The 13,726-nt window shown below is 39.8% G+C and overlaps 3 protein-coding genes across 4 annotated transcripts in view; 1 reads left to right on the forward strand and 2 right to left on the reverse strand.

Annotated features, from left to right (window-relative positions):
* The window catches only part of LOC309714675 (kinesin-like protein KIF1B), a 105,663-nt gene that overhangs the window by 80,910 nt on the left and 11,027 nt on the right, over positions 1–13,726 (reverse strand). The gene's annotated exons all lie outside the window — the stretch shown is intronic.
* Positions 1–13,726, reverse strand: part of LOC309714668 (uncharacterized protein) — a 98,054-nt gene that overhangs the window by 69,152 nt on the left and 15,176 nt on the right. The gene's annotated exons all lie outside the window — the stretch shown is intronic.
* On the forward strand, positions 8,345–12,444 carry LOC309714553 (uncharacterized protein; the record flags this gene model as incomplete). The annotated part of the gene is made up of 4 exons (XM_082547097.1): positions 8,345–8,441; positions 9,847–9,950; positions 10,927–11,523; positions 11,875–12,444. Exons 2-4 carry the CDS (start codon positions 9,933–9,935, stop codon positions 12,442–12,444), a joined length of 1,185 nt encoding a protein of 394 aa, XP_082403223.1. The 5' UTR covers positions 8,345–8,441; positions 9,847–9,932.

Here is a 13,726-nt window from a genome sequence, read left to right on the forward strand (position 1 = left end):
AAACAAACAAAAGATGCTTCTGTCATAAGTTACAGCAGGATGAAACAACCTTCATGTAGTTCTTGTTTTTAACACTGCAAACCTTCTTTAGTTCTTTTGTTTCCTTTCATATTCAGCACACATCTGTCAGTGTCCACTAACTGTCAGGGAAAAGCCAGATAAAAACACTGTGGGGTCTTTTGGGACACGTGCTCGTTGGGTTTACTCATAGATATCAGAAATGATCTGTTCTGTATTCAAAGGATACACGAAGGACGTTTGTATTAAATGCAATATAGCGACTGATCATATGCTGGTTTCTTTGGGGGCTTTTCACCAACATGTTACACAAATCCAGTTTCTAACTGAAAAGAAAATCCTTCACCATTTTCTAATCAAATTCCCTGGTTTCCCATGTCAGAGATGTCATGGCTGATAGGATCATCGCATATTGAGCTCAAAGCTAAACTCTTGTGTAGGGCCTCTTTCCATGTTGCACCATTCATTTTAAAAAGTCCTGGTAACAAGAGACAGAGGTGACTTGATGTATTACAGTTACTTCCCAATTTACAGAAATGATGTGACTTCTGACATTTTCCTAGCAGGAAATGTGCTACTGTGGGACACTGAAAGAATAAACAGCAAGGCACGTTTTGTTTTAATAACTTTTCTTTACTTCATTTGTATGAACTAGGTTTACCTTACAAAATCTTATACTGTATATAATGTTTTATGTTTAATTCATGTCAATGTCAGCTCGTGTTTACTCGGGTGAGCAGTACCGGCCCACAAAGAGGATGCTCTTGGTGGGTTTATGTCAGATGAAGAAGATGAAGTGATGGTCAAAGAACATTTCAAAGCCCACACTGAGAAGTTGTTCAGAAAAAGAAGTTGAACCTGACCAAGATGAAATCCAAAATTGGGAATTAATTGTTTTATTGTATTATTTTTAATGTCACATATGGTGCTGTGTAATCCGTGTATGTATTATGTGTCTCTGCTGATGTGTTTCATGCCTCACTTTCATTTTACTGTAATTAGGCTAGTTTTAAGTTTCTTGAGTATTCTGATAAGGATACTGTGTAGTATGATTTGCAAATGAAGAGGAATCAATTAGTCTTAAATTAATTGACTAAGAGAAATGAAGCGTTGGAAGAATGTTATGTTGATGACTATGAGGTTTCTGGGGTTTATTCAATAGAGCAACAACTGTGTGGGATCTTTATACAAATTCTTATATTCTATTTAGAGCTTGCTTTAAAGTATGTTAGCAAAAAAACAGCGCACGCATTCGTTTTCACGATTTTTGTTCTTCTTTAGTCATTGGGTCTTTTTAGGTGGTACCTCCAGGTACCACAAGGGGAAATGTGGTGGATTTTTGTGTGATATGTATAACTATACACTATATATCTATGTGCACTGAACATATATATTTTAACTTTCATGTAGAGTCTTAAGCACAAGACATTTTGCTTCACCATGGTTTATTAAGGTGGTGCAGTAACAGGGCAGTTAATGCTGCTGAGAGTTCTCCTGCCTAACTCGCTCTCCAGCTAACTAACCTTCCCTAACGTCTTTCATGCAGCACATGTCTGTATCTATTTTTTCTACTCTTTTACAGAGCATCTTTTTGAGTGTCTTGATTTTAATTGGATCTAAAAGGGTTGGATCTCCACATCGTTGGTGGAAGAAGATTATCAGGATGGCTTCAAAATTTGCGACTACAGCCCCTCTTCTGTGGAACCAGCTTCCAGTTTGGATTCGGGAGACAGACACTATCTCTACTTTCAAGATTAGGCTTAAAACTTTCCTCTTTGCTAAAGCATATAGTTAGGGCTGGACCAGGTGACCTTGAATCCTCCCTTAGTTATGCTGCAATAGACATAGGCTGCCGGGGATTCCCATGATGCATTGAGTTTTTCCTTTCCAGTCACCTTTCTCACTCAGTATGAGTTAATAGACCTCTCTGCATTGAATCATATCTGTTATTAACCTCTGTCTCTCTTCCACAGCAGGTCTTTTATCCTGTTTTCCTTCTCTCACCCCAACCGGTCGCAGCAGATGGCCCCGCCCCTCCCTGAGCCTGGTTCAGCTGGAGGTTTCTTCCTGTTAAAAGGGAGTTTTTCCTTCCCACTGTCGCCCAAGTGCTTGCTCATAGGGGGTCATATGATTGTTGGGTTTTTCTCTGTATCTATGAAGCGCCTTGAGGCGACTTTTGTTGTGATTTGGCGCTATATAAATAAAATTGAATTGAATTGAATTGTGTTAACTTGTGTAGTTACACAAGTTACACAGGCAGAATGCCGTGTGAACACTGTCTCCAGGTGGAAAACAGAATGAGCGATACACCTGCTGTCAGGCCTGCAGGGTTTCTCCCTGTGATGTTCTTCTCTGTCTTGTGGTTGACATTTTTTTTTTTTACTGGCACAAATAATTTGTGGGGCGTCTTATTGTGACACCTGATTGTTGTAGTATTTTTAAAATGGCTGTGCAAAAAAATAAAAATAAGAACCCCAGATGCATTGCCTGCATTTTTAGATGAATAGTTGTATATAACTTTATTATTTACAAAATTTTTGTTTAATATTAATTTTAAAAAAAATTACCACTTATATTTGCATTTCAAGTTATGAAAATAATTTACTAAACATGTCTGTGGTTTTTATAGTAAAGAGAAAATATAACTACTACTAGGGTTTTATGTGTTTGTGTGATTTCAGACCAGTTGTTTTAATAACTGTAAATTTGGACGTGTGAGGTTGTGCTGAAAAGAATGATACCAAGAAAGACAAGGTAAAAAAAACAACAACAATCAAAAGCAGCCAAAAATGGCCAATTATATTTTGGACCTCAGAATATTGACCCAACAAATCATGAAAAATGAGGTTTCAATAATTGTTTGTGACAGTGCAGCTTTCTGGCAGTAGTAGTAGTCAGTACAATTTGATTTTTTTCTAACAAAAACAGTATGAAACTTAAGTTAGACTTGTGTTTGGAAATGAGCCCCCGCCCAGTGTTGTGTAGCTTTCTGGATTTTATACTTATTGGTTACATATTTATTTATTATACAGGCTATACAGTACACACATTTTATGTAACTGAAATGTTTAATTATGTGGGCTATAGAAAATAATTAAGTTATAGACCATATTTATATGAAACATATGCTTAATGTATATTAATCATATGTAACACCTGCATATGTCTTTAAAACAAGGCTTTGATTTTGCCACCCCATTTGATTTCCATGCCAGCCTGGAAAAATTTCTCTAGATCCGCCCCTGGACCTGTCCTGGACCAGCAACATCAAATCAGTGACTAAAAGAGCTCAGCAGCGACTGCATTTTAAGAGACGACTGAAGAAGGTGCACATCCCCAAACCCATCTTTAATACTTTCTACAGAGGTACCATGCAGAGCATCCTAACCCGCTGCATCACAGTCTGGTATGAAAACTGTCATGCGTCCAATCGCAGAGCCCTCCAGAGGATTGTGTGGACCGCACAGCGTGTTATTGGCAGCTCTCTACCCAGTCTACAGGATATTTACACCTCACTGGGAAAGCCACTAGCATCATGGCTGACCCGCATCACCCTTCCCATCAACTGTTTACCACACTTCCCTCCAGAAGACGACTGCGTCATCAGGAGCAGGTCGGCAAGATTGTGCAATAGCATTTTCCCCCAAAGCAGTTTGGCTCCTGAACACCATGGTTCCCTCCTCCGCACTGAAAACTTCGCCACACACTTCTTGGACTACATAATACTCTCCTCTAATTATTATTACTATTATGATGTGAACATTTTGTGCACTTAAATCTTACTGTGCTAATGACCCCTGCATCAGCACCTTGTTTGGAATAGCAGTGGAGAAGACATAGATTCAATGCTGCAGACGTCTGAGCAAAGAAAGCTTCTAGAAGAGTAAAGACTAGCTAGAAGAATGAAGATTCACAGAGTAAATGTGAAAATTCATCACAGGGCTCTATGCACTTGATTAACTGACCATGAGCAAGTTTGCTAGTCTGGAGCATTCAGATCCACCACAAAGACTGTTCAGTGCTCACAGAAACTGCACAATACCCAAGAGCTGCATCTGAGCCTCTACAGGCCTTAAACAGCATGTTAATGTTCAAGACAGTTTAATTAGAAAAAGACAAAACAAGTATGGTTGGTCTGGAAGGGCCGCCAGGAGAAAGCTTCTTGTCTCTAAAGAGAACACAACAACTCAGTTGAGGTTTGCAAATTTGCCCTTGAAAGCTTCTGGAGCAACATATTTTTAAAAGATGAGACTAAAGTGGAGGTTTGGTCATAATGCACAGCAGTAACTTCAGCAAAAATCAAACACAGCACAAACACCTCAAATCCACTGTCAAGTACGCTGGTTCAATTGTGGTGATTTGAGCTTGTTCTGCAGACACAAGCAATAAGCACCTTGCAGTCCACGAACTCCTCTGTATGCCAAAGTTTTCTAGAGTCAAATGTGAGGCCGTCTGTCCAACAGCTAAAGCTTCTCCTAAATTAGGCCATGCAACAGGATAATGAGCCCAAGCACAGCAGCAAATCTACTGCATGGAAGTCCAGACCTCAACCTGACAGAAATGCTGTGTATAAAGAAATGCTTGCAAATGTTGATGAATTGAAGTTATTGCTGCTAACTGCTGCTTCTGTAACCGACTCAATCATAGAATGATTATGATATTGAAAAAGACAAATGCCTGAATCCTAAATTGTGGATATCCTTTTGTTGTGATCTAAAATGTAACACTAAATGTGATTAAAACACTAAAAATCTGGACTCTTGGGCTCAACAACTGCAAGGATCACCAGCCCGAGGAAAACACAAAATACACATGACCCCGTGACAAAGACAATTCATTCTTGAATGAAGACATTGATCTGACTTTTTAAAATTTTGCCAATTGTGTTTATTATTAAATTATTGAGGAAATAGAAAGGGGGGGAGGGGTTGTAAAGAAGAAGGTAAAGGAAAGGGATAGAAAGGAGGAAAGAGATAGAGGAGAGAAAACCCCAACAATCCCCTCTGAGCAAGCACTAGGTGCGACAGTGGATAGGAAAAACTCCCTTTAAAGGAAGAAACCTATGACAGAACCAGGCTCTAGAGGAGGCAGTCAACTGTCGGGACTGGTTGGTGGGTGAGGGTGAAAAGAGAGAGGGGGGGGGGGGGGGGGGAGATGGGACAGGTGATAGGAGTTAAAGGGAGACAGGGGAGGGAGAGGTGTCAGGAGAGAAAGGGAGAGAAAGAGAGAGGAGAGGTGAAAATTAAGATGGAACAGAGGTGGAGGAAGACGAGGTGACATTAGCAGTAGAAAAAGTAGAAAAAGTAGAAAAAGCAGGAGTGTCCCTCCTCCAGAAGAAGCAGAAGCGTTTTTTCTTCTTTTCCATGAGCTTTTCCACGAGCACTTTTTTCTCTAGGATGAGGGTTCTCAACTGATCGATTGTTTCTGCATTCTCCTGCTCAAGTCTCTTGCATGTTTTCTCCACTTCTTCTAATTTGGCTTGTTTGTCTTCGAGCCTTTCTTTCATTTCTTTAGATGTTGCCTCCTGCATTAGCTTTGCCTCGTGCAGCTCTGTATAACTCTGTTGTAATTTGTTGTGTGTGTCTTCCAACTGCTGACTTCTGCTCTCGATTTCTTGAAGTGAACACTGCAGGTCTTCGTTTGTTTTCTCTAGTTGTTGCTTTAGCACCTGCATCTCAGTGTTTTTGCACTTCACGTTGTCTGAAAGTTCCTTGACTTCTGTGTTTTTTCTCAGCATGTCATTGAGCTTACTCTGCATCTCTGAGCATTGGTTTTGCAGTTTTTCCTTTTCCTCTTCCAGTTCAGGTGTTTTGTAGTTCAGTTTGTTATAAAGTTCTTGCAGGTTTTGGTTTTTCCTCTCAAAGTCCTGGAGAATTTCTTTGTCTTCTTTCTGCTTTATTTCCTGTTGTTCTTGGTCTTGAAGCAGCTCTTGATATTTGTGCAGTGTTTCATCAAGCTTTACCTGCAGCGCTCCGTATTGTTCCTGCACACCTTGGAGTTGGCACTGCGTGTCTCTCTGGTCCAGTTTTTCTTTCTCTTCAAGGATTTCTTTATTCTTTTGCAGAGCTTCATCAAGCATTACTTGCGAGCCTTCGTTGTGTTTCTCGATGTTCTGAAGTTTGCAATCCAGATGTTTCTGTTTCATGTCTTGCTGTTCTTTCTCTTGAAGGAAATCTTTATTTCTTTGCAGTGCTTTATCAAGTTTCATTTTCAGCGCTGTGTATTTTTCCTGCACGTCTTCAAGCTTGCAGTCCGTTTGTTTCTGTTTAATTTCTTGTTGCTTTTGTTCTTGAAGCAACTCTTTATTTTTGTTCAGTGTTTTATCAAGCTTTACCTGAAGCGCTTTGTATTTTTCCTCCATGCCTTGGAGTTTGCACTGCTTCATGTCCTGTTGTTGTTTTTCTTGGAGGAGTTCTTTCATTTTTTGCAGAGCTTCATTAAGCTTGATTTGCAAGCCTTTGTTGTGTTTCTCCATGTCCTGGAGCTTGAAATCCATTTCCTTCTGTTTTATCTCCTGTAGCCTTTTTTCTTGAAGAAACTCTTCATTTGTGTGCGGTCTTTCATCAAGCTTTACTTGCAGCTCCTGATTCTTTTTGTCCTTCAGCACTAGTTTTTCTAGTGCTTTATCAAGCTTTGCTTGGAGCTCAAAGTTTCTTCCCTGTCTAGGAGTTCCATTTCTTTCAACTTTTGAATATCTTCCTTTTCTAGAAGCTGGTTGAATGATTTGTCTACTTGATCAGGAAGTTGAATTTTGTCTTCCTGATCACAAAGAGGAGAGTTGGGCTTTACTGTTTTTTTTCTGTTTTCTCTGAGACATGTTTGAATCTGTAAACTGTCACTCTGTTTATATCTGAATTAACTAATTTCAAGAAACTGTTGCAATTACCTGGACTGCCTCAGCCCAGGTGATGTAACATTAGCAGACAGAGGGTTTGATGTTGCAGAATCTTTGGAGCTGTGCCATGCTGAACTGAAGAGCCCAGCTTTCACCAAAAGGAAGAACTAACTGGGCCCTAGATTGCCCAATCAAATCTCTTAATGCCACCTGCCCTCTCCTACATTAACTGTGGGCTCACCTTGTAGAACAGAGTTGAGTGTGGAAGAAATGGCAAAAAATATGGAGCTGAAAAGCTGAGAGAGAAAAAGAAATGATAAATAAATCAATGTGTCAAATTAACTGACATGTTAGCTGGTAGAGTGCCCACTGCATTATATATATATCATCTCTTTTTTATAATAAATAATCAAAAACTTTATTTAAACTAAGATTTTAAAAAATATGTGCAGTGATTGATGTGCTCTCAGACATGTGCTTCAATCCACACACAAATACAAAACAATCTGACCACACGTACAACTGTTTCACAAACTCTATAAAGCATTCACACTCCAATGGATGCATCAGAAAGCAGCTTGGGATTACAATCTTGTCCAAGGATATTTCGCCTGCAGACTGGAGCAGCCAGGGATCAAACCAGAAAACTTTCTGATCAAAAGCTGACTTGTGCTAAATGCTGAACGGCAGCCAACCCATTTTAGCCATTTAATGAATGTGCCATTTAATCTTGGCTGCAGCCAAGATTAAATGGCACATTCATTAATTACAGAGTTACGGATTGTTACATGGAACTCAAAAGAAATAATGAACCCATCTCGTGTCCTGTGTCTTCTATAGCTGTCTGTACTTTTACTTCCAAAGTTCATCAGCAAACAGTTTGCAGGCCTCTAATTATCAGGCTGTACTCAAGCGCTTGAATTCAACCTAAAAGCTGTGCTGTCATACAGAACCAAGTACCCTCCGCGGAAACTATAGCTAATGTCACAACTGGATCTGATGAGACAGCTATGATTTCTGGACTCGAAGTAAATAATCCTGAATCAATTTATACAACATCAGTTTGTTTGTTTTGCTTTCATAACAAATAGTTTGAGCCATATACAAATACAGAAGTGACAAATGGAAACATATTTACAATCCAAAGTCAGACTAACAGTTTTCAGTAGCACAGTCTTTTATTTACAGTCTGCTTCTCCTGGTGGTAAACCTCTATCACATGTTTGGATTAAAAATTAGGCCTATATAGCTGCTGGTTCCAGTTTAAGCAATATGTTAAAAATACTAAATTCTTCATTGATTTGAGCTGTGGGGTTTGCTATACACTGGCAGAAAATTGTAGAGTAAATGGTGAAAACAAACAAACCAAATAACAAGATCCTTGAATTCCATCTTTTTTATTAACAGAAACTCCAACAAATTTGTGCCCAATTGATAATGTTTGGGACATGAAAAGTCCAGTCCAGCAGGTGGCGGTAATGCGCCTTAAAGCTTTAACCGCCAAAAAATACAAGAGCAGAAGAAGAAGAAGCCGAGTTCCCGCTTTATGGCGTTTTTCCCTCCGATTATTGTCAAGACTGATTTAAAGGTAAGCACCGAGCTAATATTAATCCGAGTCTAGTTAATCTTGAGTTTAGCTCCTGAATGAGGCTTTCTGTTGCTCTCCTCGGTGTCTCTTCTCAAGTTTTTGTGAACAAGTTGGAAAAAAAAATCTGACTAAATTGACTCAAGCTGCTTTAAACTAATTTACAGAAAGATATCAGCAAAAGGTTGTGAAACACAGAGAAGAAAAGAATTTATTAGAAGAAAGCTTTTAAATGAGCTCATTGTAATCAGAGTTTCTGTTGTTTTATTAGCCTGTTATTAAGGCTACTTAGCATCTCTGTGGCACCTGCACAGCTTATGAATGCAGCTTGCTAACTAAGCTAGCTAGCGCCACCCTTCTTCCATATAAGGTCACTTCCGGCTCCAAAAGACCCAACATGTTGGCGGTAAAAGTGCTATAATGAAATACATTTATGAGAAATGTAAAAATAAATGTGTTCCAGGCTAAAACACAGCTGCCTTTATCAGCGCAAAGTTGTGATGAGGCTTACTCAGATGATGGCTCAGATTTCTACACCCACTCGGATATACAGATGAAATCAAGACAAGTACATCAATACAAAAATTCACAGGATTGTTCAAAAATAATAAATTGCATGAATATAGGAAATCTTCCTCTCAGTGACTGAGTTGTCTCATTGTGTCCTCATTTTTTATAAATCAAGGCCGGAGTAACCCAACCTTAAGTCTTCATTAAGGTTTTTGTCACATAGATAGAAAATAAACTCAGAGATTAAGCGGCTGTTATAAACAGAGTGATTAGTTTATGTAAAAAATGTAGTTTGTTGTTGTTCTGGTTTATGTGCTGAAAATGGTTTTATTTGTGTATGTTCAATGTGTTAGACTTGTACATAGTTAAATATATGATCAAATAATGTTGAATCCTGGATATGGATTTGTAAGCAATGAAATTTGAAATAAGGGGGTAGGAACAAGAAAACTTCATCCTACTCCTTTTCGAGCACACACATTCTGTAGACATAGATATTTACATGAAAACTTGATGATTTTTAAGTTTTGTTATTTTTATTTTTTTCTGTTGTTATTTCAATTATATTTGCATGTTTGAAATAAATTTTATCTATCTATCTATCTATCTATCTATCTATCTATCTATCTATCTATCTATCTATCATTTCTCACGGCACACGTATATTGTCGGGTTTTTTCTTGGCCAGGGCATATTTTAAAGAGGAATTGCTCTCCTGGTACTGGTGTGCCATACTGCTGAATTTGGTATCGGTGCTCAAACCTTTTGTGTTTGTTTCAAACAAGTTGTCCACCCAGGGAAGCTAAAATGTGTTCTGTGTGTTCTCAGATGAACATATGAGACACTTTGACTCTTCAGTGCAGTGTGGAGCTTAACAAAGTTCTGTTTTCTGTCCCAGCTGATCAGGAGGAGGAGAAGAGTCTGACGGAGCAGCAGAGGAAATTTCAGCTACTTGGACTCAGCTCAGCCACTGCAGAGAAAACAATGAGCTCAACACAGAAGGTGACAGATACTAGTGTTAAGAAATACTCCATTAAAAGCTGAAGTACTGATATATATATTTTATGCTAAACTAAATGAACCTTGTGCAATATTAATGTAATGTAGAAATAATGTATACAATGTATACAATGCCTACATCTTAGACGGTGACGTTGCCTCTAAACATCAAAATGAGCAGGAAGATGTTAAAGTGGGATTCAGCAGGATTCAACCCTAAAATCAGCTGTAGTGGCTCAGTGTGGGGAAAAGGGTCACAGCTCACAATCATTTCTATTGAGAGCTCCAGTAGATTTTTTTAATGTGCAGGCTGTGATCAGCTGACCTGCTGCTCTCTGTGAATTCAACCAGATGTCAGCAGATGTTTCACGAGTTGTCCTGGCTGATTTCCTTTCTCTACACTGACAGTACACTGTCTTTATATTAGACACTAAACTGTTGGTATGTGGGTGGAGCTCAGTGAATGAATGTCAGCATCATGAGCTTAAGTTTAAGTTAATCTCTGCTACACTTGATGTAATCTAACTCTGACATGAGCACCACAGTCACTGTGCACCACTCACACACTGTTCTTTACTTAAATCCATCACATTACAGTAAACTTGCCTGCTTATCCTGCACTAACCTGCAGAGGATTTTACTGCAGTCTTTACATCACATTGTGAGACAAACTGCACACAAACAGTTTGTGTGTTTACTGATGTTTGTTGGGCTGATAGAATCGCTGCATTTGAAATTACCTGCCACATAAAAAATATTACTCCATTTATTCTCGCTCGTCTTCTGTATTGCTAACTAGATGTTGAAATACCGCGACCGCAACTTATCAGCACCTGCAGTCGTTCAGGTTCTGGTGGTGTTTGGTGCCACACTCCACCTTCAGGTTTAAAACTAGTGTTAATGGAGGGAGTTTGAAGCTTCAGTTTGTTTAATGACTGCATTTCACTCACTGCCTCTGTTTGTATCTCTGTCACTGCAGGACCAACGTGGACCGAGAAGTCAGCGCTCTCAGGAGGCCGACAAACCTCACAGAAGAAAGAGAGAGAAAAAAAACACCTGTGACGAGTGTGGGAAGGATTTTACCTGGAAGTTTAAACTAAAACAACATCAGCTCATCCACACTGGAGAGAGACCGTTCAGCTGTGACTTGTGTGGAAAGTCGTTTTCCTGGAAGAATTCCCTGAAAAGACACCAAGTCGTCCACAGTGGAGTTAAAGCTTACAGCTGTGATCAGTGTGGCAGAGCTTTTACTCGAAGTAGCAACTTACAGAGTCATCTAGTTACCCACTCTGGAGTTAAGGCATACAGCTGTGACATCTGTGGAAAAACCTTCAGCCGGCTAGGGTACCGAAATATACACCTACGCATTCACTCCGGAGAAGATGTGTACTGGTGTGATCAGTGTGGCAAATACTTTACAACAGACGCACAGTTACAACGCCACATGTTTACCCACACTGAGGAGAGACCTTATCAATGTGACCTGTGTGAGAAGACTTTTAAAACTCCACAGTACCTGAGACAACACCAACAGATCCACACCAGAAAGAGACTCTACAAGTGCAGTTACTGTGAGGTTTGTATTTTTATTTTATTCTTGTAAGTTCAGTCTGACTGTTTGGAACAAGTCTGCTCATTAAATTGTGTTAGCATGTTAGCACTTCTACTGCACCGAAGAGTAGCTCTGAGCCATTATTCAGGTTTTCATTTCATTTAAGTGTAAGTCAGAGGTTACTGTAATATTAAATAAGTATTGCTGTAGTATTATGGTGGTAGTATTGTAGTTATTGTAGCCCAGTAAACTGAGTGTGTTAATTGAAACAGTAAAATGTAATTGGACGTCTGCAGAGATGCTCTTTATTTCAGGCGACTTTCAGGATAAAAGTGTTGAAGGACTGACTTACACTGTCTTTGTGTCTTTGTTTAGAAGCAGAGCGACACAGATGGATCCACTTCTCAACCCTGTCATCGCTGTGGTGGTGGGAAAGACTTTCGTTGTGACATCTGTGGAAAAACTTTCAGTCTGCAAGCCAGCCTAAAAATACATCAACGTAAACACACTGGAGACAAACTGAAATACTGCAAAGAATGTGGGAGAAGCTTCCCCACATCAGCTAAGTTAAAACGACATGAACTCTTTCACAGTGGGGTCAAAAAGCACCTCTGTGATCAGTGTGGGTCATCCTTCACCACTGCAGGTCAGCTTAAAACACACAAACGAGTCCACACAGGAGCGAAACCATACAAGTGCAGACACTGTGACAAAAGCTTCTCACAGTCAAGTAATCGTAACGAGCATGAACGTACACACATGGAAGGAAACTACAGCTGTGAGCAGTGTGACAAGAGCTTCAGTAATCTCAGTTCATACTCTGCACACAAACGATCCCACGTTACTAATAAACTGTTTCACTGTTACCACTGTGCCAAAACATTCACTTCATCATCTGCTCTGTGCAAACATCAGCGCGATCACGCAGGGCTGAGTCCAACTTAAAACCCTGGAGATCAGGCTCCACAGAGCTCAGGTCGGCTCTCCTTAAGTTTAAGTTAAAGTTCAAATGAGGCTGTGAATCAAACTTCCTGTAGTTCCATTTTAATCTTTATAAATTGTTCTTCTGTTTGTGTTCAGTCGTTACCTTTTTTTTTCAGTGGTTGGATTAAAAATCAGTTTTCTGTTGTTTAAGTTTTTATTGAATGTATTTTGTTAAATAAAGTTAAAATATTGTTAAATAAAGAATTGTTTGAACGACAAAGATTTTGAGCCATGATGTCATTTCCTGTATTTCAGAGTAAAGACTGAAGTGACAAATGGAAACATGTTTACAGTCATGGAATAAACACTGATGGGTCATCTGTAGGAAGTTCTATTGCTGACCTGACAGACTCGACCTTGTTTACAAAGAAAGAAAGGAACTGATGACATGTGTCAGCAGAGGCTTTCAGGGTTGTTTAGAGTAGAGCTGATAGTCTTAAAGAGAACACGGCGATTATGACAATTTAACACAATGATCTGAGAAAAATATCTGTTTCTCTCATTTTTACTGTATTCTGATCAAATTTCTAACATTCTTTTAACATTTCAAAAGAAATTGTCTTTCTTCCACTTTCACACTTGGCCCTAAAAACACCAACATCCGTGCATCACCCTTGTGTCAGTCTAATGAACCTAACATGTGAGTGATACATAACACACATTCACACTGGCTGCATATATCAGTCCGGGGGGGCAGAGCAGAACTCTGTATGAATCAGACGCGCTCACATATTCAGGCTTTCCAGAGGCGTTTACCATCAGAAGAAGCAGAACAATGAATCATTAGCACCCCGCAGAAGAACACAGCAAGCAACAACTCTAACAATAAAGACGTGCTGGAGCCAAAAGATGCAGATAGCGAGTTTTAAACGATAACGCACAGGATCAAAGGGGGAGAGGGTAAAAACCCACTGCCTCCTGAGATAAAGATCAGCAAGTCAAGCTGGCAGCAGACGACACAAAACGCTCTCTGGAGGAGGCGGCGACTGTGGAGCAGGCCGACGAAGAGGCGGATCGGCAGACAGGAAGCTCCCGGGGTCCCACAACAAGATGTTGCGCGTCAGACCGGAGCAGGATATCCCCATGTTGGTGACACTGCCCATCGAGGTACAGCCCAACTTGGCAAACCAACCCTTCCCTTTCTTGGACACCACACTGGCTGATCTGGGCATCCAAGACTGAGTCTCACTCCGTGTGGGGACGTTTTTTTGTTTTTGTTTGTTTTTTAAGAAGCAATCATGTG

This window comes from Aulonocara stuartgranti (genome assembly GCF_965226115.1).
Source record: "Aulonocara stuartgranti genome assembly, chromosome: 9".
Classification (NCBI taxonomy): Eukaryota; Metazoa; Chordata; class Actinopteri; order Cichliformes; family Cichlidae; genus Aulonocara; species Aulonocara stuartgranti.